General features: G+C 53.8%; 2 protein-coding genes across 6 annotated transcripts; one reads left to right on the forward strand and one right to left on the reverse strand.

The window, feature by feature from the left end:
• Positions 1-544: 544 nt before the first annotated feature.
• Positions 545-3,132, forward strand: TMT1B (thiol methyltransferase 1B). Its single transcript, XM_079142795.1, has 2 exons — positions 545-1,429; positions 2,527-3,132. The coding sequence occupies exons 1-2, from the start codon at positions 932-934 to the stop codon at positions 2,761-2,763; spliced, it is 735 nt and encodes a 244-aa protein (XP_078998921.1). The 5' UTR covers positions 545-931; the 3' UTR covers positions 2,764-3,132.
• Positions 3,133-3,254: 122 nt separating this feature from the next.
• On the reverse strand, positions 3,255-22,010 carry ITGA7 (integrin subunit alpha 7). Of its 5 annotated transcripts, XM_079142787.1 has the most exons (27): positions 21,596-22,010; positions 17,229-17,356; positions 17,069-17,148; positions 15,920-16,175; positions 15,332-15,409; positions 14,881-15,000; positions 13,801-14,008; positions 13,481-13,674; positions 13,063-13,151; positions 12,818-12,945; positions 12,574-12,669; positions 12,340-12,401; positions 12,028-12,197; positions 11,470-11,619; positions 10,719-10,834; positions 9,995-10,187; positions 9,832-9,912; positions 9,664-9,743; positions 9,478-9,552; positions 9,220-9,322; positions 8,623-8,799; positions 8,341-8,472; positions 6,467-6,580; positions 6,147-6,245; positions 5,936-6,061; positions 4,871-4,983; positions 3,750-3,944 (listed from the first exon to the last, which is right to left on the reverse strand). In XM_079142787.1, the coding sequence occupies exons 1-27, from the start codon at positions 21,799-21,801 to the stop codon at positions 3,884-3,886; spliced, it is 3,435 nt and encodes a 1,144-aa protein (XP_078998913.1). In that variant the 5' UTR covers positions 21,802-22,010; the 3' UTR covers positions 3,750-3,883. The 5 variants fall into 5 exon arrangements, with proteins under 5 accessions (XP_078998912.1, XP_078998916.1, XP_078998915.1 ...); XM_079142786.1 differs by lacking the exon at positions 4,871-4,983 and having other exon boundaries at positions 3,255-3,944; positions 21,596-22,009; XM_079142790.1 differs by lacking the exon at positions 4,871-4,983 and having other exon boundaries at positions 3,255-3,944; positions 15,278-15,409; positions 21,596-21,966.
• Positions 22,011-22,613: the final 603 nt, after the last annotated feature.

The following is a 22,613-nucleotide window of genomic DNA, read 5'->3' on the forward strand; positions in this document are numbered from 1 at the left end:
ATCCAGGTCCTCAGGGAGCTGTGAGGACACCCAGGGTCACCTGCTTCCTGCTGCTTACTCCACTTTTCTTAGATCACACCAATGTGAAAGCACAGGAACACCTGGAAATTGTGTGAGGCCCTCCAGCCTCTCCTTATACTCCCTATTTTATACAAATTCTCTTTATGATAAATTGAAACCCAGAAAGTAAAAACACTTGCCAAGGGACAGAACTAAGTAGCAGAACTAAGATTTTTTAGAACCTAGGTCTCTTAATTTCACCTGTACTCTGCTTCCCCCACCCCACCCCTCCTTTTCTTCTATTTCTGGAGCCTGGAGGCCTTGGATAATAATAACTACCAGTAAGCTCAGAAAGTGCCTTTCTTTTGACCAGTAACCGCCCTCCTTCTTATGACCAATCAGGCCTAACCCTGAACATTCTGTTTGGCCTCCATGTGGGGCAAAGGCCTGTTACAGTTTATCAAACCCTGAGGGTGTGCCTGGGAAACCCTACCAGAATTTGCAGCTTGCACAACCAATGGAAGCAGACCTAGGATCAGAATGAGACTAGGACACCCCCCATGACTCAGCTGTTCTCTAGCATTTGGCTCCCATGAAACAGTAATCTGAGATATAACCCCTGGCCCCCCTTCTCATCCCCCTCTGAGGTGAGTCAGCACATGCCACCCTCTTCAGCTGGGCAGAGCTCCCCAGAACACAGGTATCACCTGTCCCCTCACCCCACATAAAACTTCTGAAAAACCCATAGCGATGTGAAACCAGGGCCTTCTGGAGGAATTCCACACACCCTCCCCACCCTGTAAGGAAGATTGCCAATCCGGACACAAGGAGCAAAGTCCTAAAGCAGAAGGAGGGGAGACTGGTTGACGCAAAAGCTGGGCAGAGAAAAAAAACCAGTGCCCCAGCAGAAGCACCACCTGGAGCCGGTGCCATGGACATCCTGGTCCGACTCCTGCAGCTGCTCATGCTGCTCCTGACACTGCCCCTGCACCTGATGGCTCTGCTGGGCTTCTGGCAGCCCCTGTGCAAAAGCTACTTCCCTTACCTGATGGCCATGCTGGCTGACAATGCCAACCGCAAGATGGAGAGCAAGAAACGGGAGCTCTTCAGCCAGATAAAGGAGCTGATGAGAACCTCTGGGAAGGTGGCCCTGCTGGACCTGGGCTGTGGCACTGGTGCCAATTTCCAGTTCTATCCTCCTGGCTGCAGGATCACCTGCCTGGACCCAAACCCCCACTTTGAGAAGTTCCTGACAAAGAGCATGGCTGAGAACAGGCACCTCCGATATGAGCGGTTTGTGGTGGCTCCTGGTGAGGACATGAAGCAAGTGGCTGATGGCTCCATGGATGTGGTGGTCTGCACTCTGGTGCTGTGCTCTGTGCAGAGCCCAAAGAGGGTCCTGCAGGAAGTCCAGAGAGTGCTGAGGCCGGTGAGCAGAGTGGGAGGGATGTGGGCCTGGGGCAGGCAAACACAGCGTTGGCCGGCCCAGAGTTTGGGGGCCCAGGAGGGGGAATCTGAGGTACTAGTACATTAGACACCCCACCATCTCCACCTGCTGCTTAATAAGAGATGTGACCATGTTGGGGCACAACAGGATGCCATGGGACACGCAGGAGGATCACCTAACAGGAAGTGGAGGCAGGAGCAGAAGTCACCTAAGGAACTGACGTTTAAATTGAGATCAGAGGGATTACACAGGGCATGGAGGGGTGGGGGAAATACGTGTCCCAGTAGAGGTACTAGGGGGAGTAGAATTCACAGGATGTTTTGATCCATAAGATTTCGAGCTGGGCATGGAGAGAGAGGACTGTAGGGTGGTTTCCAAGTTTCCGGCATGAGCAACTGAAGAGGAAATGGGTGCTAGTGTTTGCTGGAATGGAAGAACACTGTTGGGGGCTCATTGGGTCCCAGGAGCTGCTGCAACAGCCAAGCAGAGAAACCATGCAGGCTGTTAGAAGTCTAGAACTGGAAGGCGGAAAAAGATGCAGTGTGGAGGTAGAGATTCGGACATCACCAGCCTGTAGCTGCTAATTAAGAGCACAGGGGTGAGTGAGTCACTAAGGGGAGTCTAGTGGGTAGAGAAGAGCTGGAGGAACCCCCTATGGTCATCAGGCCGGGCCTGGGCCTTCCCTGGGATGTTGGAGATGTCCGGGAAGTAGCTATGGTGTGCACCTGAGTCTTGGTAGGGAGGCCTGGCGCATCTGCATACAGTGAGCGTCTGGCCTGTTTCTTAGCGGCCCTCTGTCTGCCCGACTGTGCAGAACCCCTGGGCCTTCTTTAACCATCCCTCAGCAGTCATTTCCCCCTCAGCTACAAGAGGTTCTTCATAGGCACTTTGAGGAGGGAAGGAGCAGGGGTTGCAGAAAATGTCAAAGAGGATGGTTTACCCCATGAACTCTCAGAGCAGCTGCTCCCACTTCACTCAGAGATTTGACAGGTTTGATGAGAGAGGAGTGTAGGATGGTTTCCAAGTTTCTGAAACAGGACCGAGCAGCTAAGTGACACTAGCCCTCTCCTCTCTCCCAGGGAGGAGTGCTGTTCTTCTGGGAGCATGTGGCTTATCCTCGAGGAAGCTGGGCCTTCATGTGGCAGCAGGTTTTTGAGCCCACCTGGAAACACATTGGGGACGGCTGCTGCCTCACCAGAGAGACCTGGAAGGACCTGGAGGACGCCCGGTTCTCTGAGATCCAAATGGAACGACAGCCCCCTCCCCTCAAATGGTTACCTGTTGGGCCCCACATCATGGGGAAGGCTGTGAAATAAGCTTCCCCAGGTGGTCATCTGCTCCCTCCCCTGTCCCCAGTCAGAACAAGCCATCCACAGCCAAATCTGTCTTCTGCTGAGAGGGATCTGGTCAAGAATGAGAGCAGCCGCTCCCACCACCATCCTCCCCTAGCTCCTCTCTCCCACCTCTGCCCTAGGGGAACCTCTAGCTCCAAGAAAAGACCTATTTCTACCCTGACCAAAGGGAGGAAGTCATTATATCCTGTCATCCCTTAACTGAAAATTCCAAGACTTCACCCATCCACCTCCTAGGACCGCTCCCATGCCGTCCCCTTGTCCCCAAGGTAAAGTTCCCCTGCACTCCTTAGGCTACTCTGATGTGCCCCTTAGACTCCTCTGATGTTCCTGCAACCCTGCCAGGCTACCTAAACCTCCCTCCCCACTACTGTCTCTGTCCTGAGCTGTGGGGGTGCCAGAGACAAGGGGAAACCCTGGGACGAGGGAGCAGCACTTAGCAAAAAGGCCAGAGGTTTTGTCTTCAAATATTTTTTAATAAATAAACAAAATCCACTAGACTGTTGCAGCAAACTAAGGTCAGAGGAGAAGGGAAACTGAGGAGGGAGGAGCCCCCGAGTCAGTGACACAGTCTCCTCCCTGACCCTCCGGCCAAGGCACTTTGGGGGAGACAGGTTACACAGGGTGAGTGGCGGAGGGAGGGATGGGGATCCCTTCTCCCCACCTGCAGCAGGACATCCCTGCCTTCCCTCCCTGCCCCACAGCCCCATCCCTGATACACCCTCTTTCTCACAGCATTCTGAGGGGAGGTTTGGGTGTGGTTCTCATGGGTGGGAGAGGTCTGTGCTCCTGAGAAAGCAGGTCCTGCCAAATCTAGATGCCAGCAACCGATTCCACCCTCTTCATCCAGAGGAGCCACTCAGGAAGAGATGGAGGGGACCTGTGGGCCAGGCTGGGGGCTGAGACCAAGGAAGCTAGGCAGTGCCTGGCACAGGATGCACCTCAGAGCCCAGCTCAGGGTGCCCATCAGTAGCCAGGATGGGGTGTGCGTCAGGACTCTCCCGCCGGGGGCTGCCCCAGTTGCTCCTCAAGATGGTCCCTGTCTTCTCTTCCTTGAACTGTTGCCGATCTTCACGAGGGATCTTCACAGCATGGTACTGGGGCACGGTGGCTTCAGGGTGCTTTGCCCGCTTGAAGAATCCCATCTGTAAGGACGCCAAGCCAGACCATGAGGAGCTGCAGGGCTGAGGTCCCAGGGACAGACACCCAACACAGCAAGAACCTTGCCCCACCTTCCCTGGGACAGCAACAATCAGCTGAAGCAGAAGAGACAGGCTGGCCAGCATCCAGCAGCATGGGCAGCACCCAGAGTCCCACCAGTGCCAGGGCCCCAGGTTCTCATTCACAGCAGAGGAAGACCAAGAGGGGGCCGAGGAGCAGGACCAAGGAAATCTCCTTCAGCCTCTGAAAGGGAGCCTTGAAGGTGGAACATCAGGACCTCCAACTCCCAGGTTTCTACCCACCCAAGCTTCTTAAGACACCCACAGCATCCCCAGAACACTAAAGAGAGCCGAGAAGGAAAGTGGCTTCCTCAACCTCTGCACCTGCAAGAGACCCCTTCAAGCCTTACACGCACACCCTGTGTGCTTGCACACTGGGTAGCATCCCCCTTAGGCAGGGCCCTCTCCTCCATGAATACAGCACTCCATTCCCTCCTTACGTCATGACCATGCTGGTCCTACACACCAAGATGGCGATGTGGCCTTTTCACACTCACACGCAGAGCTGCCCAAGACTCCTCAAGCTCAGGCTGCACAGCACCTCCTTGCACATTCACCTCTGCACACTCATGCCCACAGGAGACGTGCATGGAACCTCCCCACACTCCTACATGCTCAGCCCCCATGAGCCCACCCAGCTCTTAGTGCATGCCCCACTCTGTACACATACCCTTATAACTGCAGCCTCCTAATTATGTGTCATCTCCATCACTAGGACTCACATCACCCTCATGCAAACACATTCCTCATTCCCGATCCCTGAATGCTGGGAGCGCTACTCATTCTCACGTACATACATACCCACAGACACACACATATTGCACACACACTCATGCACACACACAAGTTACCCCACAGTCCCTGGGCCCCCAACTTCCATGGCCGAGGGCTGCACGGCCAGATGGGCTCTGTGATAGTTGGTGGGGAAAGATGAGCTCTGACTGCTCCGGTGAAAGAAGCCGCACTGGGAAGTTGAGGGAGGAGGGGGCAAAAGAGGCAGAGGGTGGAAAGACTGAAGACGGAGGAGGCCTTTTCTCTGCTGTGTTTCCCATGGGTGCAGGGGGCAGGCATCCTGAGGCCAGTTTCATGAGGCCATCGATCTCTCCTAAGACTGGGTAGACTTGCCAAAGGGTGCGCTCAGTCTGTGATCTACCCCGGGGAACAGGTGGGAGGTGTGGCAGTGCCCCACAGAGCCCAGGGACATGCATTGTTCTGCATCCATCTGCAGATATGGTATGTGGCTCAGGAATGATGAGCCCTGGTGATGTTTGTGATTGCCTGTACTGACATGTGGGTGGGTATGTGTGTGATTTTACATCGAGCCCCAGATGCCAAAGGGATCCTGTTACAGCTGGGTGTGTACCATGTGGACCTGGTATATGAAGCTCAGAGTTCAGGGAAGGCAGCTCCCTGGAACTAGTTCTCCACGCTTGGTGACCTTTTGGCCACAGTTTTCTTTCCAGCTTTCACTGCCACACTCGTTAAATCAGACCATACTTCCAAGGCTCCATAGTAGTAGCTTTGCCTACTGTAGGCCTTCTGGAAGGCTCAGGCCCCACCCACGCGTCTCCCCAGATTCTACTACCTCCCTCTCCTCTTAGGCCCAGCTCCAGAGTCATCTGCCCCTGAGTCTCCCTTCCTCTGAACTCCCCCTTTCTCAACTCGACCCCTTCTGCCTTCACTGTGAGGCTCAATAACCCCACTACACTACAAAATTCCTGAGGACAAGATCTGCATCTGACTTATCTTTGAAACACCCAAGGCTGGATAGAGTTCCTGGTGCATGCAGGATCAGTACTTAATGTAGATTTGCTGAACACATGGGTATGAGGGTGAATGAGAGAGCCACAGTTTAAATATCTGCCTGCCCAACCAGGAAGTCCAGCCTCTAGCAGGCACCCCTCCCCAAGCCTCACCTTCCACAGGAGCAGCACCAGCAGCGCTAGCACCAGCAGCCCTGCCAGCACAGCCAGGAGGATGACCCACCAGGGGACTCCTTCTGCCACCACCGCCATGGGGTCCAAATACACCATCACTGGAATCTGGGGACAAGGGGTTAATGGAGCGAGATCTGGAAGGAGAAGGAAAGAGAGTCCCCCAACCACCCAGCCCAGCTCTGCAGCTCACCACTGTGGAGGCATCTCTGAGCAGCAGGTTCTTGATGGAGGACTTCACCGTGATGTTGGCTCGGACAATCACTTCCAGGGACTTCACAGCCGAGTACTCCTAAAGGAGTGGGGAAGGAGACCCTCCTCCTACATGCCCCATGTTCCCCTGACATCCCCCCAGCTCCTGAAATCATGAATGGGATATTACCCAACACCAAGGGTGTTTCTGTCTGGCTTGATTTAGGAATGTGCTGCCTGGACAAGGACAAGGTAGAAGTGAATCCCAGGGGGCTTTTGAGGAAGCAGAAACCCATCCCGCAGCCCCAGCCATGCTCTCACCTCCAGAAAGGTGCTGTTCCAGAGGCGGCCCCAGACATGCAGCACAGCCGCGCGGTCAAAGCTGTAGAGTGGACAGCTGAATACCACACAGTTTGCTGTACCCCGGGCGCAGTCCTGAGGACAAGGACAGGCAGGACTCAGAGCTGCTCAGCCCCACCCCACTGAGCTTGCCATCTCTCCCATTCTCCTTTCAGGACCTCAAACTTCCCTCCTCCAGGAAGTCTTCCCAAACTAACCCTATATTCCAAAATAGCTGCCTACCCCAAATCTGAGCTATTTGGCTTAAAAATGCATGAGGGGCACAGAGGGGATCTCTTCACAGCAAAAGGCAGTAACTTCTCCAATTGATGCTTATGCTGCATTATGATAGTCTCGTTTATTGAGCACCTACTATCTGGCAGCAATTATATCTCATTTAAGCTCCATAACTTCTGCACAGTGCATATTATTAACTTTTTTTTCTTTTGAAGTATGGGGGATTGAACCCAGAGATGCTCTACCACTGAGTCACATCTCCAGCCCTTTGTATTTTTTATTTCGAGGCAGGATCTCACTAATTTGCTCAGGGTGGCCTCCCTCCTGCTTCAGCCTTCTGAATTGCTGGGATTACAGGCATGTACCACCAAGCCCAGCATTACTAACATTTTTCAAAGGAGAAAATTGAGGACCAAAGAGGCCAGGTGACCAGCTAGCAAAACTATTAAGTTGTGAAGCAGGTATTGCAAGTCAGGTCCATATTAGGCAAAACCACAGGCCTGCACTGAGCTCAAACTCACTGAAGGAGGAGGAAAGTCACACAGGATCTGCTGGAAGGACAGGAACTCAGATTACTCCTTCCAAGACTGACCTAAATCCATTTGGCCAAGTTGCCACTAATAACCTATTTGCATAAATGTTATATTCATCATGCCACAGTTCATTCACAAAAGAATGACTTTGAGGGTGCTTGAAGTACTTTGAGTTGTCCTTTATTTTGCAACTTTTGAGCAACTCAAGAGTCCTTAGTCAATTTGTTTTAAAAGCAAGACTGTCTACCTTAATTTTGTGTAAAAGAATCTATTTCATATGTTAAGTGAAACAAACCAGGCACTGAAAGACAAATACCACCTGATCTCACCCATATGTGGAATCTGAAAGAGGTGAACTCAGATGTAGAGTGTAGAATGGTTACAGCAGGGGCTGGACAGGTGGGCGTGCATAAAGAAGTATTGATCAAAGGGTACAGTTTCAGTCAGGCAGGAGTAACAATCTCAAGAGCTCTATTACTGTACATCGTGAATGGCCTTAGCTGATAACAATATATCATATTCTTGAGAATCATCAAGGAGCTAGGTGCAGTGGTGCACGACTGTAATCCAAGCAACTCAGAGGCTAAGGCCAAAGATTGTAAATTCGAGGTCAGCCTCAGCAACTTAATAAGACCCTGTCTCAAAAATAAAACAACTTAAAAAAACTGGGGTTGTAACTCTGTTAGAGCACCTTCCTAGGACACATAAGGCCCTGGATTCAACCCTAGCACTATTAAAAACAAACAAACAAACAATAAACAGATCTCAAAGACCTATTCCGTCCCTACAAAATGTAATATTTTATATAAATATGAGGAGAATGGACTGCTCAGCTAACTAACTGACTACATGTCAAGTGCCCTGCTTGGAGTGAGCACTTAGAGCTGGGGAGTCTGTGGGCACCCCCTCCCTCCAGCTGTGCTGCAAACTGTCTTGTCAACTCATCCTTGCCCTAGGTGTCTGACTAGCATGTCGTGACAGGCCACTCTCCCTGAATGCCTGCCACCCTGAAGCTCTGTACCCCGGTGGCATTCCCTATCCCACGATGCCCCAATTGTGGCTGCACTGTGTTCACCCTTCCCTCACCAGGGTAATGTTTTTCTTCTTCTCAGCAGAGGACACTGGCCACCAGGACGTACTGGGCACCAGCTGCTCAGGAGGCTCCTGATGCTCCGGCTGCTCCAGCTCGCGCCGCCTCCTGTCCCTGCTGTCCACGTCCTGCATACATGGAAAGGGAAGGACCAGTGAATGGCCCTCCAAAGACAGTGATCCTGAGCTCACATCTCTTCCCCCACCACCCCCGCCTGCTACCCCAGACCCATAACATCCCTCCCAAGTCTTACCCGGCCTACCCTGCCTAAACCTCACCAGGCGGAGGATGTTGGGCCTAGGGGAACAAAGCCCTTTCTGCCCAGGCCCCTGCCCGCCCTCCAGCTCCACTCGCATGGGATACAGCAGCCACTTCCCATTGGCAACCTCGTGGGGCCACATGATGTTGAGGAAGGCAGAGCCCAGGGTGTTGAGCGACTGGCCTTGGTTGGAGACCTATGGGAACGGAAGGAAGGGAGCTCCATTTCTGAGCAGACCCTAAACCCACAGAGATGAAGGGACGAGCTGAGTGCAGGGCATCAAGAGCACAGTTTCAGCAAGGATTTGGGATCTAGACCCGACAAGGCACCATTTTCTCCCTGGAGGTGTCCTGAGCAGGTGCCAGACAGAATTCTAATGACAGACATCAACTTTTTCCCAGTGTCCCATCCCTCAGACCAGGAGAGAGATGGCCAATCAAAAGAACCAGGAGCTGGTCAGTTGAGGCCCCAGCACCTATGCCCACAGCCGAGATCCAGGTGGAGGCCAAAGGCCTCAAACTCACTGGACCATGCAGTCCCTCAGACATGTCCCAGCCTCTCCTCTGGGCCAAGAAGAGAGGAGGGCCATGGAGGGCCCACATACCAGGACACTTACCGTGACCTCATACTTGACCTTGCTGCCCACATCCCGCTCAGACCGCATGGCACTCTCACCCCTCACCACACCGGAGAAGAAGAGTTGCTGCGGTACAGCCACCCTGGTATGGAGGGGTCAAACAGGGGTGAGGAAGCCTGGGGTCTGGCTGAATGGAGAGCCAGAAGGGTAAGGACAGGGGAGACAGAGCCTGGGCCAGGGTTTCAGAGTGGTGATACTCCCGCCCTCTGCAGAGCAGCCCATTTGAGCAGGGCTTACCCTGCAATGGACAGAGGCAGCTCAATGAAGACACGGGCTCGAGCAGACACCGGATGCAGCTCCTGCTCACTGATCCTGGCATGTGGACGGGGCACTCGTGAGCAGCAGGCACAGGCACCCCCATGGGATCCATGAGGCCAGTCCAGCTGCTACCACCCTGCCACCATCCTGCCCCACCAAGCTTACGTGGCCAACAGCAGCTCTACCTCCAGTTCTGTGGTCTCAATGGTGATCCCAGAGGTGCTGAGGATGAGGTAGAAGGTGACCTAGGCCACAGTGGAACGAGAGAGTCAGAGGAGGGCTAGGAGGCTGAGGAGCAGCCACTCAGACAGGACTAAGGGCAGGTGTGCCGACCTGGGCACCTCTCTTCATCGGGTTCCCCAGCTCACACTCGACATGGGAGGCATTCTCATTAGTCAGGCAGAGCGGCTTCTCCTGGAGTGGGGAGGGAAGGGAAGGTGAGTTTGGGCTACTGGAGCCCCTTGAGACCCCACTCAACCCTGCCCAGGCCCCTCACCGCAGGATCCAGGGCCCGGACTCCTGAATAGTGCAGTGAGGCAGGGAGGGTGACCAGGAGCTGGGCTTCATGAGCATCATCCCCATCAGCCTGGGGCTGGGCTGGGTCCGAGGGAAGGTTGGTGACCATCAGCTCAAGGCCAATGACTGGCTGTCCACTCAGTGCAAACAGGGCTGTTGTTCCATCCACATCCCTGAAGGGTCAGATCTCACTCACTCTAGGATCAGAACCCTTTCCCTGCCTCTCCACTCCAGCCTCCCCTTCCACCCCACACACACCCAGTGCACACTGCTGCCTCTCCTCCATCCCAGGTCTCCTAGATCTTACACCAATCCAAGTCAGGTTTTTCTGTGCACCACTGAGAGCAGAGGATCTCTGTTCTCATCCCAGTCCACAAGTAACCTTAACCTCTCTGGGCCTCAGTTCTCTATCTATAAAATGGGACTAATAATTCCTACCTTACATTTGTAAAGACTAAAAACAATGAGATGTATGTAAACTGTATGTTACTGTGTTGTAAAGGATTGTTACTTATGCCAGGCCTCCCTGGTCCCACTGGCCCCATCATTGACTCAATTCTCAGTCTTCTGGATGGCCACCTGGTCCTCTCTAGCCTTCTCTCTGCAAGATCCCTCCCTCTGCCTGGTCTTCCTGAGGGCACATCATCCCATTTCTTGAGCTCTTGCCATCCCTCCCCCTTCCACATGCTCCCCACCCCTCTCACATGGGCAGAGGCTGGAATTCTGTGTCGCTGACCCGGGCACAGAAACGGGCATGCACCAGCTGCAGATTGCTCTGGCAGATCTTGTCTTCACCACAGCCTTGCTTCAGAAAGTGGATCTGGAAAGAGATTTGAGGAGAAGGTCATTCCTAAGGGTCAAAGCAGGGGCTAATCCAGGCATATGGTGGGTTAGAGTACCACAGGATTAAACAACCCAGATCTGCTGCTTACTAGCTGTGTGGTATCGGGATGGTCACTTAGCCACTCTGAGCTGCTCAGTGATGGGTGTCTTGCCATGCTGTGGTAGAGACCAGCAGGTCAGTGCATGGCCAGACTACATTTCCCCAGCTTCAACTGCAGGTACTGAATTCCACATCGAGGACGAGGAGAGTGGTGAGGGGACCACTCCCGGGCTGCCTGTGAGACCTGTGCCAGGAGCTTCATATTTCCCTCTTCTAGCTGAAAGGCCAGAAGGATCTTGGAGGCCACATTTGATGGTATGGCCACTTTTGATGACAGACCCCCATCAGCCTGGGACCCTAAATGACTACAGGGATTGGAAGAACACCACCCCCTTGGACTAGGAACATGTGGCCATTTGGGCCATGTTATGTCTGGGGATCTACTTGTTATAGCACCTAGAGACATGAGGAACTACTGGGGTGATGTGTGGAAGAGCTTTGCAAGCAACGAATGGGTGTCACTGGTGGGGGCCAGGATCTCTGCCCCTCCCAGCACCTCTTCCCATGCTCACCTCTGCCCGCTGGGTGCTTGGTTGGTGGGCATTGAGTATGGGGGCCACTGGGGGCAATCCCTGGCCAAGCGCCTGTCGCCGGAGCCGAGGGGTCTGGAGACTGTAGGACAATGTCACCACAATGGCCCGAAGTTTGTCTTTGACATTGTCCTGAGAAGAGGAAAGATTGTTCCTCACTGGAATGACCTCCAGGCCCCAGCCCTGCCCGAGGCCCCAGTCAGATCTAGGACAGATTCTGAAACTTGAAAGAAATTCAGAAAGATAAAGGACAAAGGTGGAGAACTGAGCAAGGAAGAGGGAGAGGGACTGCATTAGGGAAGGAAGGCAACGCAGGATTTAGGGCACTGAGGACTAGATGTGAAAATGGAACCTGCCATCTCCACCTCCAGAGAGTACAGGAGACACAAGCAGGCAGCAGTGAGAAGGTGAGGCTACAAGGGAAGTTTCTTAGAGTGAGTCTAGATCTCAGAATGAAGTGTGAGTGTCAGAAGCAGCTAAGAGGACTCAAGGAGAAGACATGCAAAGATAATGACACTCAGGCCAGGGATCAGTGTCCACCTGCAGCTGGAACATGGTGTCACCACAGACTCGGTCATGCTGGTGCTTCAGCCACACAGTGCCTGAGGCCTGGTGCTTAGGGTCATCCGGACTACGGCTCAGGAAGGTCACGCGTGGAACCTGGCCCCGGAGCCTCCTGTCTGTGTCCCCATCTAACACATAATCCAGGGCTGTGGTGTGTGGGGAGAGGAGAGGGGCCATGAGCTGGGAATGTCTCCCTCTGACTCTGTCCCCAAGGTTCCCTCCTCTCCACCCTGGAATGACCCTCCTGGAAACCCAATGGGATGACCAGAGGGAGAGGACCCTGCTCACCCACAATAGGGCTGTAGCTGCTGGGGACTGCAATGTAGCTGAAACAGATCCTTAGGTCCACACTGTGAGGGCAAAGGGTGGCTTCTGAGCCAAACGAGGCTGATGTGCCAAGGTCCCAGACCCACCCTGCCCATTCCTGTGACAGCCCAGCCTCCAGCCCCAAACTGGAGAGAGACAGGGACAGGGAAATTAGACCTTGGTAGCTTCCTCTGCCCTCCTTGGACCCCACCTCACCAGACTGAGTGGCCACCAGCACAGTTGGGCTGTTCTAGGTCAATGGCTCGGGGAGCAATGAAGACCTCATGGGAGACATGGAGAACTGGCCTTGCCCTAGGGGAATGGAGAGTCCAGGGTGCAAGAAACATGAGGACAGGAGGCCGGACGCTCTTCAGCTTCAGACTTGGAGTGAGGGTCAGAGTTACAGGGAGGGGATGATGGCCTCAGGGAGGTAGAAGGCAGATGAGAGGGAGGGGCTTACCTGAAGAGTGCGACAGTGTCTGCCAAGGAGCCCACCAGCAGGTCAGGGTAATGGTTCCCATCCATGTCCAGGCCGCCCGACAGAGAGTAGCCAAAGCTCTTGATGCCCACAGCCTCGCCCTCCAGCACCTGGGGACCAGCTGTCAGCCTCCTTTGCTGAACCCCATCTCCCCCAACTGCCTCCCCTACCTGCCTCCCCTGCCCTTGTGGCCCTTATTCCACCCACATCCATTTCCTCCTCCTCACCTGTGAAGGTTTGACGACCACCCCCAGGCTGCTCCCATGGTAGATGAACACCTTCCCATCCCCGTCAAAGGGAGCTCCCACAGCGATATCTGGGGGTATGGGGAAAGGTAGCACACTGCGGAAGGGGTGGACAAGGCCAGGCCCCAGTTTCTCTCAGGCACTCAGTTCTGTATAATGCGTTCTGTATTGTATTGGGAAGCTGCAAAGTCCCAGGCACCTCGCACACAACATTTTTAATCACCTCAGCAACTCCCTTCAGATACTAGCTCAAAAGGTTACAAAGCATACTAAAATTCAGATGTGAGCCCAGAATCCTCTTTCTAAGCCCTCAGAAGACCACCCCCATGACCTCGGAGGGGCTTCCCATCCCTCCCCTAACCCCCTCCCTCCACTGGATCTTTTCTGTTCTCAATCGCACCTGGGAAGCCATCTTGGTTGAGGTCCCCCAGGACAGCCAGGCTTATCCCGAACATGGAGTCAGGGGAACCACAGAGCCGGAGTGGGGAGACCCCTGTCCAGTGACCACCCTGGTTCATATACACATACACAGCTCCCCCCAGCTCTTCTTGGCGCTCAAAGAAGTAAGGGGCACCCACTATCAGGTCTGGCCAGCTATGGAGAAAGGGAGACAGTCAGTGTGGGGTCCTCCTAGGGCAAGGGAGTCAAGAGAAGAGGCCCAAAGTCACTTATACCTCCTGGACCCCAACCCCTAGGCCCCACTCCCTTGCCCACTCTCACCCATCATTGTTCAGATCAGTCACAGCTAGCGAGTAGCCAAAGCCAGAGGTCAGGCGCTCCCCAGATAGCATCACTTCGGGCACTAAGCGACTGGCACTGTCTTTGCGCAGAATGACCACAGCACCCTTGTGGTTGGCACGGGGGGCCCCTGCCACAAAGCTCAGTTCTTCTGCTCGCACCAGACCCTTCCCAGAGTCGATGGAGAAGCCTAGGAGTGAGGGGTGATTTACCAGTTAGTGTTTCCCTAAGACTCAGAAGCCAGGTGCACCCCAGCTCCCCCAACCCCTGCCCCTTCAGGTCTGGAGCCAGAAGGTAAAGGTGCCCCCAAGTCATCACCACCATAGCTGGACTGCTCTTTCTCCTCCTGCAGGGGTCTGGCAGCCCTCCCACCCCCTCCTGACCCAGAGGCTGGAGTTTGGCACAAGAAGTTTGATGAGGTCAGCCTCAGGGACTAGGGAGGAAAAAAAAAACGCAATGACAGAGAAGCCCAGATGGCTGGGCAGTGGGAGGGGCACGGGGGCAGGAGCTGGGCTGAGGCAATGCCCGTATCTACACACCCTAGGAGGCCCCAGGCCCATCCAGTGCAGCTTCTTCAGCCCCACTCCCACCATCCTGACAGGAGGAGAAGTCTTCACGTGGGTGGGAGGGAGACTCGGGCAAGCAGGGAAGAACCTGCTTCACCCAAATGTCTCTCAGGCCTCTTTCTCCTCCTCAGCAGAGGGATGTAGATGAGACAATGGGGCAACTTACCAACAAGTTAGACCTGTCCCCAGTGTGGGCCCACCATCAACCCCTTAGAGAAAGGCCCCCCAGAGGTCAGCACTGTCCTTCCCAGGACAGTCTCAGCCCTGTCCCTCTCACTTCATCTGGATCTTCCTCCATGAAGACCCCTCACTGACAGCCTTAAGGTTGTCACCCCTGAAGCCTCCTCTTCCTGGGCCTAGTCACTAGACCCAGGTCTTCTCTGCAATTTGGGCCTTGGGTGTGTGTTGGTAGGGCAGGGCAGGAAAAGAATGTTCCCTGGGGAAAAAGAAGGCCAGGGCCAAGCCCCCAGGGCCCAGGAGGTGGGAGCTTACAAACCTAAGTAGCTATTCAAGGCCAAGTCTCCGGCTGGTCCTGGGAGCCGGTCAGCAGGATCCAAAGTTTTATACACCAGCTGGTCAGGGTCTGAGCTATCAATGTTGGTCACAAAAAGCAACCCTGTGGGGGTGGGGGGGAGGTGGGGAAGAGACACCAGGGAAGGGACATCCAGAGGAAGGACCACAGAGCAAGGAGAGAGAGCCAGACAAAAAAGCCAGAAGAAGGTGGAAGAGGAAGAGGTAGAGGAAGAAAATGAAAGAGATGAAGAGAACAGAGATAAGAGAGACAGGGTGAGAGACAAACAGAGACAGAGACAGAAGGATGGGAGTATGGGGGTGGGGAGGATGAGAGAGGAGCAGAGGGTTAGAGTGGCTCTGGGCCAGGGAAGGGTCCCTACCAAAGTAGCTGTTGGCAGGGACCGGGATGAGGCGGGGGTCCTGCTCCTTCTCACCCCCCGCCTCGTAGGGCCCGTCGTCCAGGTGTGCCAGGTCCGCCGAGCCCTGCGCACAGAGCTCCACCCTGGCCGTGCCTGCAAGGACAGTCCTGTTAGTGCCTAGAGCAGGGAGCAAGGAGCACCCCTCTGGTGGGACACTGAGTTAGGCACATGAGGAAGCCCTTCCTCTCCTTTCCAGTCCCATCTTCACCCCCCTCCCTAACCCAAGCATCCTGGGGTCCCCTGGGCTTGGCATCACACTCACCGAGTGTCAGCTCAGCCAACAGCAGCGTGCGGAGGCAGGAATGGCAGCGAAGAGGGCGGGGCTGCGTGTCGGAGCAAGCAGGCCCCGGCTGGGTGAGCAGACCCAGCCGCGCATATGGGGGCTCATGCCAGCATGTGGAGGAACATTTGACCATGCGAGAAGACGAGATACCCCGTTCATGTGTTTGCTGGGCATGATGGGAGTAGAAGGCACAGAAGTGCCCCAGGGCAACATGCCAGTGAAAGCGTGGTCATGCTTGGCCACCTGCTGTCTGCAACCCCATCTCTGAGGTAAGAGGAAGTTTTGGTCCCCTTCTGCCTGCTCCCTAAGGAATGACTCACCCTTCCAGTTATAAGTTCCTGGAGCCCCAAAGAGGAGGTAGTGGCTGTCGGGGGAGAAGGCAGCAGCTGTGCCCTGCTGGCAGAACCCAAATTGTTCATGGCCCTGGGGGCGCCCCTCACAGAACTTCCACTCCCCACCATCCAGCTCATCACGGATGGCCAAGTCCTGGCTTAGCACAAAGCAGCGACCAATCACATCCCTCGTCTCCAGGATCTGGTCTACTCGCTGCCTTGACTCATATCTATGTGCACAGGTCTATGGAAAGAAGGCAGGAAAGGTCATTTATTTCCTGTGCGGGCCAGGGATCTGCATGCTGCCCACATGCAGACATTTGGCAGACACATCACACACACATACAGACACCCAGATGCCAACATCACTGGAGCACCACGGCCCAGCCGGTGTTAAGCAGGTCCTAGCATTACCCAGTATCCCTTCTGCACTCACTTCCTTGCCCTCTCAGGAAGTCATCCTCATTCCACATTCTGCCGAGGCACCCACAGACACAGGATGTGGTCTGATGATAATCCTGCAATATGCTAAGCTTGGCCCTGTCCCTGGACCTTTTAAGAGCACCACCTCATTTACAAAGAACCTTCTTCTCTCTTCACTGTCCAGGCCTGACCTATTCCTAAAAGTCCAGGACAAATCATTACACTGCCAGAGTCCTCTTCCACTCCTCCTCTGTACTTACAGGCTGGGGACTGGACCTCTCACTTAATGGTAACCATATTCAGCCCTGTAGTAACCGGTCTTGATAATTATGTGCCTATGCATGTTAGTGAAAGACCCAGAGAGACATACAAAAGACAGAATGAAAATCCCCAAAACTATCTGGCAGGGACCAAGCCTTCCATTGTCCTTGTATTTCCTCTCTCAGTAACTAGCACAATTTCTTATGCTTAAAAGGGTCTCCATAACAGTTTGACAAAGAGATGAGTGGATGAGCGAATAGTTAGATGTTTTTTGATTTCTTAGGAACAGGGACCATGTCTTATATTTATTTGTATCTTCTGGAGGTCCTGGGAGTCATACTATGTGCCCAGCTTGTGCTCCGTAAGCACACCTGGGCAAGTGACACAGCATACACAATCACCGCGGCAGTGCCATCATCCTCCCTGCATTCAGCCACAACATGGAATACTCACAACAATCTTGCCCCCAGGTCCCTGGCTCCGAACACTGACTCCCAACCACTGGTTCTCCTTGCTCTCCTTTTGCACATCAGCTGGAGACAAAACACTGGAAATTAGGGAAGAGAAAAAGGAGGCCAAGTCCTCTCCCCCACTCCACCCAGCAGGGCCGCACCTCCTCGGTCAATGTCCACTCTGTAGCAGTCAGTCTCTTCCAGGCTCAGGGGGCAAGCGAAGAGGCCTCCAGTGCGATTTGCCTGCTGCCCAGGAAGAGCGAGGGCCTGGGGAGCACCCACCAGCAGCCTGCACAATGGAGCAGAGGCCAGAGTTAGAGGTCAGTGTGCTCCAACCTCCCCTGAGCTGCCCGGGCCCCGGGGCCAAGCAGTGTTCAAGGACTAAAGAGACGGGGGGAAGTGATTTTTCTCAAATTCTGGTGAGAACATACCAATACCATGGGTCTTACAGTCATCATGTTACATACTTTCTGGGCGGAGGACTGACACACAGAGCAGACACACACACAAACACAAACTCACCAACAGGAGCAGCCTGGCTGGCACTGCTTGTTTGAAAGAACCGCCTGTTCCCAGCACCTGCTCCTGCCTAGGCCTTCCCTACCCGCTGCTTGGCCCCATCCCCAGGCTCTGCCCTCCTCCCCAACCCTCATTCAATTGAAACGCTGCCAGAAATGCCAAGAATGCTGGGAGCAGGAGCAACAGGGTTCCAGAGTGACACCACAGTGTGGCTCAGGGACCAGCTTCAGAGGCCAGGCAAGAAGCTAGATATGGGCCTTCTTCCCCCTCATCAGGGGCCCAGCAAACACACCCCCTCCCCCTACCATCAGCAGCTCTGCCAGCCCAGGATTTGATCAGTCACTCTGGCTGTAGGGACAAGTTTCTCATTCTGTCACCGATCCTACCCTCATTCTCTACCCACATCCTAAATCCCCTTCCCCATTCTTCCTTCTCCCACATTCAGGTCCTCTCCTCTCCTCCCATCCCCTGCCCCCACCCAGTCTTCTCTCCACCTCCCCTTCAGCCTCTTTCCCAGCTACAGCTTTCTTGGCAGGACAATTTTCCATGATCACAGCCAAGGCATCTTCCCCAGGGGAGGACTATGCTGGGAATGGAGGCTGCCTGGGTCCCCTGGGGCTGAGCCCCCAGGCCAGGAGTGAAAGAGGGGTGAGGTGAGCCAGCGACCCCCAACTGGCCACATGGGTCCTCTCTTTGCAGAAGGAAACACTCAAAAGTGGCAGTAGGACAAACCTCAAGGCCTCTCCCCCATACTCTTATTCCATCTCCCTTCCTGGGGGGCAAGGCCCAAAACTATAGGGCAATATTACAGACAGGCATCTGTGGGGCATTATGCCAGTTCTGATGGGGTTGGGGGAGGGCACAGAGCCATTCTCCCTTCCCACAACTCCTCCTCGTCTCTTAGCAGCTGTCATTCCATGTCAGAGCCACTGTCAAGGGGGATGGGGAGCAACAGGGAAGAGAACACACATTCAGCATTCATTTAACAACTATTTATTGACACCCTATCATATGCTAAACCCTGTGTCAGGCACTGGTAAGGCAAGGAAGTGGTATTTATTCATCACCTACTATGGGTCAGAATCTATGCTAGATAACAAGGAATATGAGGAAATAATGTTTATCACTCTCCACATAAGTGCCAGACATCAGGCAAGGCAAGCCACATTCATTATCCCATTTATCCTCACAACAATTTTATGAGACAAGAATTCTTTTCTTGTCTTCCAGATGAGGAAACTCTATTCAAAGACATTAAGGAGTCTTGCTGGAATTCAAATCTACATCTGCTCAACTCCATTACTTAAGGTCACTCCACCCAATGACTGGCCTGTCTTCAGAACACTTTAGACCACTCTAGGAAAGAAGAGGAGGAAAGGGAAAGGAGGGTACTCTGAGCACAAAAGAATCTAGATGACAGGGCTCTGTGCAAACAAATATCAGTCTCCAGACTACTCAGCAGTGCCCCCAACCTCCAAACACAGGGGCCGTCTCTTGGAAGCCTGGGGCTGTCCTATTCATCTTTGTGCTTACTCCATAGGAGTATCAAGATAAGGTGGTGGTGTAACTCAGTGGTAGAGTGTCTGCTTGGCATACCCAAAGCCCTAGATTCAATCCCTGGTACCACAAAGTGGACTCACAGAGACCTGTACCTCAGCTGGTCAGGACATAGCTAAGGACTCAGAAAAACTGAAGTGTTTCATGCTTACATCTCTCCTAGAAGCTAGGAGTAGGGAAGAAGGGAGGGACCTATGTGGAGAAAGGAAAGTGAGTGTATAGACAAGCCCAACCCTGCTCTTGATGAAGAAAGAGATCGGCCAATTCTTCCTGGAACAAGAGCACACACACATGGCCTCCTCAGCCCCTCCACCTCTGGCCCCAGCCACACCTTTCTGGATCCATCCCATGAGTCCTGACGGCCCAGGCCCCTAGACAGAAGAGTAGCCACAGCCGTACCCACCACAGAGAGGAAAAAAAGGGTTGGCAGCTGGAGGCAGAGGGACCCCCTAGGGGCCCAGCTAAGTGCATAAGAAGGAGTAGCCCAATACCCCTTCACTTCTCAATTCTCCACACATGGGGGCTCCTGCCCACGACGGGCCCCTCTCTGACCCTCTTCAATCTGGGTGGCATGCTGGGAAGGTGACTTGACCTGGCAGGCTAGCTCAGACTTGGGATCTCAAGCCAAGCCTTTAGACTCAGGAATCCTGTAAGTCACTAAAACTGTTCTCTAGTTCTGTGGATCACAGTATAAGAATAGCAGAACTACGAACACTTTCATAACACCTACTATAGCTGTGCACTATTCTAAGCATTTTATATATATATATATATTAAGAACACTCTTAATCCCCAAATAACCCTATGTGGTAGTACAATTGTTTATTTCCATTTCACAGTTGATGGAAATTACCACAGAGCAAAATAAGAAGATTAGACCTCAAAGTCTCATCCGGAGCCTTTCCATCAGTGGATGCTAAGGATAGCCCTTGAAACTAAAAGCGAGGGACTGAGCAAGGTACCTGGCCTCTTAGCTCCACCAAGCAGCAGAGCGCCCCCTGCCGGGGAAAAAGACAAGGTTAAGCAGTCAGACCACTCTGTAAATGCCCCCCAGCTTGGCTTTCTCTGGGAGACAAAATCAGGAGCCATATTCAGAGAGGAGGGGGAAATAACAAGAGACCAAGCTATTAAAAATAACCTAGAATTTGCCTGGAAATAGCTCTGAGTTCAGCATGTCCTAAAAAGGCCTCCAGTCCTGGAACTCTGGCAGATGGGGAAATGAGAAGAGGGGGAGGGAATGAGACAGAGATGAGGGAGGAAGGGATGGCAGTCTGAAGAAAAGGTGAAGTTAGTTCCTTTATACTCAAAGTTTTAGGGGCCACCAACCCTGTCCCAGACGACAGTGATAATGGAACAAGAAAGATTAGAGCTAGCCCCCACCTCCAGTAGCTAAGGAGAAATAAGCTCTTATCCCTGCCCTCTGCCCCCAGGGCAATAATGGGAAGGCGGCAGTCCCAGTGGACAGCATTTATCCCAGTAATGGACATTTAACATGTCTTAGGCACTGGTTGAAGAGAGAGACGACCTCCTGGCGGGATGGGGGTGGGAAGCTTTCTTCCCTTTCTTGTCTCTCTTCTTACATGTAGTAAGAGCCAAGAGTACAGGAAGCATGACCAGCAGCAAGCCCCACCTAACTGTGTCCATCTCCCAGGGGTCCTGAACTGATGAGATGAGAACTAGAATTGTCCTCTACCCCTCACTCCTCCCCTGCTGAAATTTTTGGAGTTGGAAATATCCTAAGGGAGAGGAAAGGAAGCAGCCTGGCCAGCATCCTTCCTGGATCTCTCTTGCTGCTGCTGCTGCTGCTGCCGCGGCCACCACCACCACCACTACTTTGGAGACTGTTTTCTGCCACTCTGTCACCAAACCACCACTGCAGGTTGCCAGGCCCTCCCAGTCTTCCAATCTTCCTGTCGCCTTGAGCCACAGAAGTGGCAGCTGCTCTCTCCTGGCCTTCCAGTGTCCTGAAGCCCTCACTCCATCCCACAGCAATGCTCTGGCAGGAAGTTATTTCTGGAGTCTTACCCCCCATCCCTCCCATGGCACCCTCATCCTCTCTGTCCCTTCCCTTTCCTTCTGCCCTAAGTGGAGACAGAATGATCGGCCTCCCTTCCTAAGGGAATTTAGCCCTCTAAAGGAGAAGAGTCAGAGATCCTGGAGCTGGAACAAGGATGCAAATTAAGGGAAAAGGCAAAAGGAGACGGTTCCTTGCCAAGATAAGTGCCACGCTCTCCAACTCATCCCCAAAGCCAAGATTCTGGGTCTCAGGACCTGGGTTGAGGTAGACTCTAGACCCAAGACAGATGAGGCAAGTCTCCAGGGTGGGTGTGGGATGTCTGTGGGCAGCATAGGTCTTGGTAGAGTTTGAAGATAGAAGAGGTGACTGGGGAGTTGGGGGGAGGGGTGATCTGTGGCTTGGGCCTGGGGATTATGGGCGGGGGTGGTGACTCACCAACTCTGGGGTCGGGGCTGCAACTGCCGATGCAGGGCCACGGAAAAGCCGAAGAGGCTGCCTGGCTCTCCTTCCTTGCGCAGAGCGCCCATCACATCCAGATTGAAGGCGACAGCCCGTGGAAAAAGCAGTCCGACGAACAAGGAACCAAGAAGGTACCAAATCCCAGGGGCCCCCCAAGAATCGCAGCTCCGAGTACCGGCCATGGGACGAATCCCGTGAGCGCTCCCCAACAATGCAAAGAACAAACAGTGCAAAGAAAACACAGGTCTCCCCGGGCGTGTCTCCAGTTTCCGAAGTCTAGCTGGTCTTTCAGGGGTCTTCCGAGTTTTCGCCCCGCCGCCCCTCCCTCTGCCGCCCCTCCGCAGCACCAGCACCGGCTAGTACAACCACAGCGCCGCAGCTCGCGAGTCCACGCGCGCTCCCGCCTCCTCGTCCAGGGGTGCCGCCCAAGCCCCGCCCTCTGCCCCGCCCCCTCTTTCCCGCGGCAGGTGGAGACTCCGGCTTGTCTCCAAGAGATGCCCGGACCCTCAGGGAGAAGTAGCCTTGTTCCCCCTGCACCTCCAGCCCAACACCAGGTCCGCCCCACCCCAATGCTTTCCACTCCTCTCCGTTCCCCCGCATTCCCACCCTAAAGAGGCGGAGATGGCGCCTAGAAATGGGGAGAAAGAAGTACAAACAGGAGCAGAAGAGAGTGAGAAGTGGGATGAGACCGAAGGACAACCTGGGAAAAGAGTTGTACACATAAAAAGAGAAAAGAAAGGGGAGAGACGCTGGGGGTATGGTCCCTTGGCGATCCCGCCTCCCCACCGTCGCACAGAGGATCCCTTAGGTTGCTGAAGAACCACTTCCCACCTCCCAGAGACCGTCAATGACTGAGGCAATGCTAACTGCATGGTTGCATTTTCTTTTCTTTTAGTACCAAGGAAAGAACCCAGGGGCGCTTCATCATTGAGCCACATCCCCAACCATTTTTATTTATTTTTATTTTTATTTTGAGACAGGTTCTAAGTTGTTT

This window comes from Sciurus vulgaris (assembly GCF_902686455.1).
Source record: "Sciurus vulgaris genome assembly, chromosome: 5".
Taxonomy (NCBI): domain Eukaryota; kingdom Metazoa; phylum Chordata; class Mammalia; order Rodentia; family Sciuridae; genus Sciurus; species Sciurus vulgaris.

What these genes read in the sequence shown, in the direction of transcription:
- TMT1B (XM_079142795.1), top strand. Translation starts at nt 932, where the DNA reads ATGGACATCCTGGTCCGACTCCTGCAGCTGCTCATGCTGCTCCTGACA. An exon ending in TCCAGAGAGTGCTGAGGCCG is followed by an intron (nt 1,430 to 2,526) that starts GTGAGCAGAGTG and finishes CCTCTCTCCCAG; the next exon opens with GGAGGAGTGCTGTTCTTCTG.
- ITGA7 (XM_079142790.1), bottom strand. Translation starts at nt 21,801, where the DNA reads ATGGCCGGTACTCGGAGCTGCGATTCTTGGGGGGCCCCTGGGATTTGG. An exon ending in ACACCATGTTCCAGCTGCAG is followed by an intron (nt 11,620 to 12,027) that starts GTGGACACTGAT and finishes TCCTCTTCTCAG; the next exon opens with GACAATGTCAAAGACAAACT. An exon ending in CTGCCTCTGTCCATTGCAGG is followed by an intron (nt 9,323 to 9,477) that starts GTAAGCCCTGCT and finishes CCTCCATACCAG; the next exon opens with GGTGGCTGTACCGCAGCAAC.